At 33.0% G+C, this 1,652-nt stretch overlaps 1 protein-coding gene across 1 annotated transcript; it reads right to left on the bottom strand.

Moving 5' to 3' along the window:
• Positions 1-254: 254 nt before the first annotated feature.
• LOC124459914 lies at positions 255-1,021 on the bottom strand. The gene is made up of 4 exons (XM_047009704.1): positions 923-1,021; positions 634-700; positions 431-579; positions 255-347 (listed from the first exon to the last, which is right to left on the bottom strand). The coding sequence occupies exons 1-4, from the start codon at positions 980-982 to the stop codon at positions 255-257; spliced, it is 369 nt and encodes a 122-aa protein (XP_046865660.1). The 5' UTR covers positions 983-1,021.
• Between the last annotated feature and the right edge of the window lie 631 nt (positions 1,022-1,652).

A 1,652-nucleotide genomic window follows, 5' to 3' on the forward strand; every position in this document is an offset into this window, starting at 1 on the left:
TTAAAAAATATCGATAGATATTTTAGAAATTTTTTTCCCCCAAAATAAATTTAAATTTACACAATAACATAACAATTTATTTTCTTAATACGGAATTTGTCATTTTGCATATTCAAAGGCATGTTTAACTCCAGTATTTGGAGTTTAAAGATTTCAAAAAAACCCGTTCTGTTATATGTGTATCCGTCATACGACTTCGCGAGTCACAGACAACACATTTAATTGCAGAAGCAAGTCGCTCCGAAGGCACTGAACTACCAGGTGAATGCGACATCCTCCACTTCGCTTAAACTCTTTTTAACAGCATCCACTGATTTGCTGTATTTTTCTTCGATCATTGTTGTAATCTGGAAAAAATGATATATATTTAGAAAAGCGTATTGATTTTATGATTATTCTATACAGTAAAACAACCGAAATTAATACTTGCCTTGGACCGGCCAGGCATTTTATATTGCGGCACACATTTCTTAAGAAGGTGTGTTAGACCTTCTTTCTCCACGCACCGGACAGGCATGTTGTCTCTGCAAATCATGAAGTCAATTGCTTCATATATTTCATTCGCCTTCTGTCCATTGTCTAAAATGAAGAACAAGTTAATAAAATTCATAATGCACACTTTTTCTTACTTACCTTTTAAAGCTTCAGTGTTTCGAAATGATTGTTCAATTGTTTGGTTTTCACGAAACTTCATCGAAACCTAATTATTTAGTCAAACGAATAAGAATTCAGAATTAGTAATTGCGAAATAATCTATATGAAATTCAATCGCGTGTATATTTCGAGAATTTGTGCGTGTGGCTCTTAAATTGCCGGCGTTTTCTCGAAATACACATTGCACCATTGCATTTCGAGAAAACGCGGGCTCTAAAATTACACACACGCACAAACAAAAAAATAACGGCACTTTATAAGTACTTACCTTTTTTTTTATACACTTTACAAAAGTGTCATAGTGCTTGTTTTTTATGTGCGACGACATATTTGTTGAACTTCCACTTGTTTTAATAATTTTTTGACATAGTTTACATTTGGCTGTTCCATTTTTAAGATCCAAGTAATTCGATTTCATCATTTTTACATCCGCGCTCGCTGCACTCATTCTTGAAGTGACCAACGCAAAAATATCAAAAAATATCACAAAAAAATATCGATATTCGATATTTGGGGAAAAAAATATCTCGATATAAATATATTTTTGACAACTCTTGAAATTTTCAAGAGTTTTAAAACAATTTGTAATAAACAGTTAAATTTAAGATAGTAGAGTATATTTTAACGTTGACCTTCCAAACCTTTTTGATGAATTGTTAGGACATTGAGATGCCCTTGAGAAAGATGTGTTTTTTGGAGGGTGCTTACCCAAAATTGTTGCTGGCTGCTACAAGGACTACAGATTGGAGGGTCAAGAAAATTCAAATGAAGATGTTGTCCCGAACTGAACATGTCGGAAGTTCCCGACTTAAAAAAAGTTCCTTAAGTGAAAATATTCAACCTACGTCTAATCTCGTTTCAGCTTCAGATCTATGGCAGTGATCTCTACTCTGATTTTCCAATACTCCAAGAAGTCTTAAAATTCTTATATTTGTTTGCTTGCCTCAGGTTGTGCAATTTCTTACTACTTTTTCCTTTATTTATAATTCTTGAAAATT

The sequence above is a fragment of the Drosophila willistoni genome (genome assembly GCF_018902025.1).
Source record: "Drosophila willistoni isolate 14030-0811.24 chromosome 2L unlocalized genomic scaffold, UCI_dwil_1.1 Seg168, whole genome shotgun sequence".
Classification (NCBI taxonomy): Eukaryota; Metazoa; Arthropoda; class Insecta; order Diptera; family Drosophilidae; genus Drosophila; species Drosophila willistoni.

Bases quoted from the DNA above. Each gene is read 5' to 3' on its own strand.
- LOC124459914 (XM_047009704.1), bottom strand. From the start codon at position 982: ATGTCGTCGCACATAAAAAACAAGCACTATGACACTTTTGTAAAGTGT. The intron at 701-922 runs GTAAGTACTTAT...CTAAATAATTAG, and splicing joins TAAAGTGTATAAAAAAAAAG to GTTTCGATGAAGTTTCGTGA. The intron at 348-430 runs GCAAGTATTAAT...CATTTTTTCCAG, and splicing joins AAATGCCTGGCCGGTCCAAG to ATTACAACAATGATCGAAGA.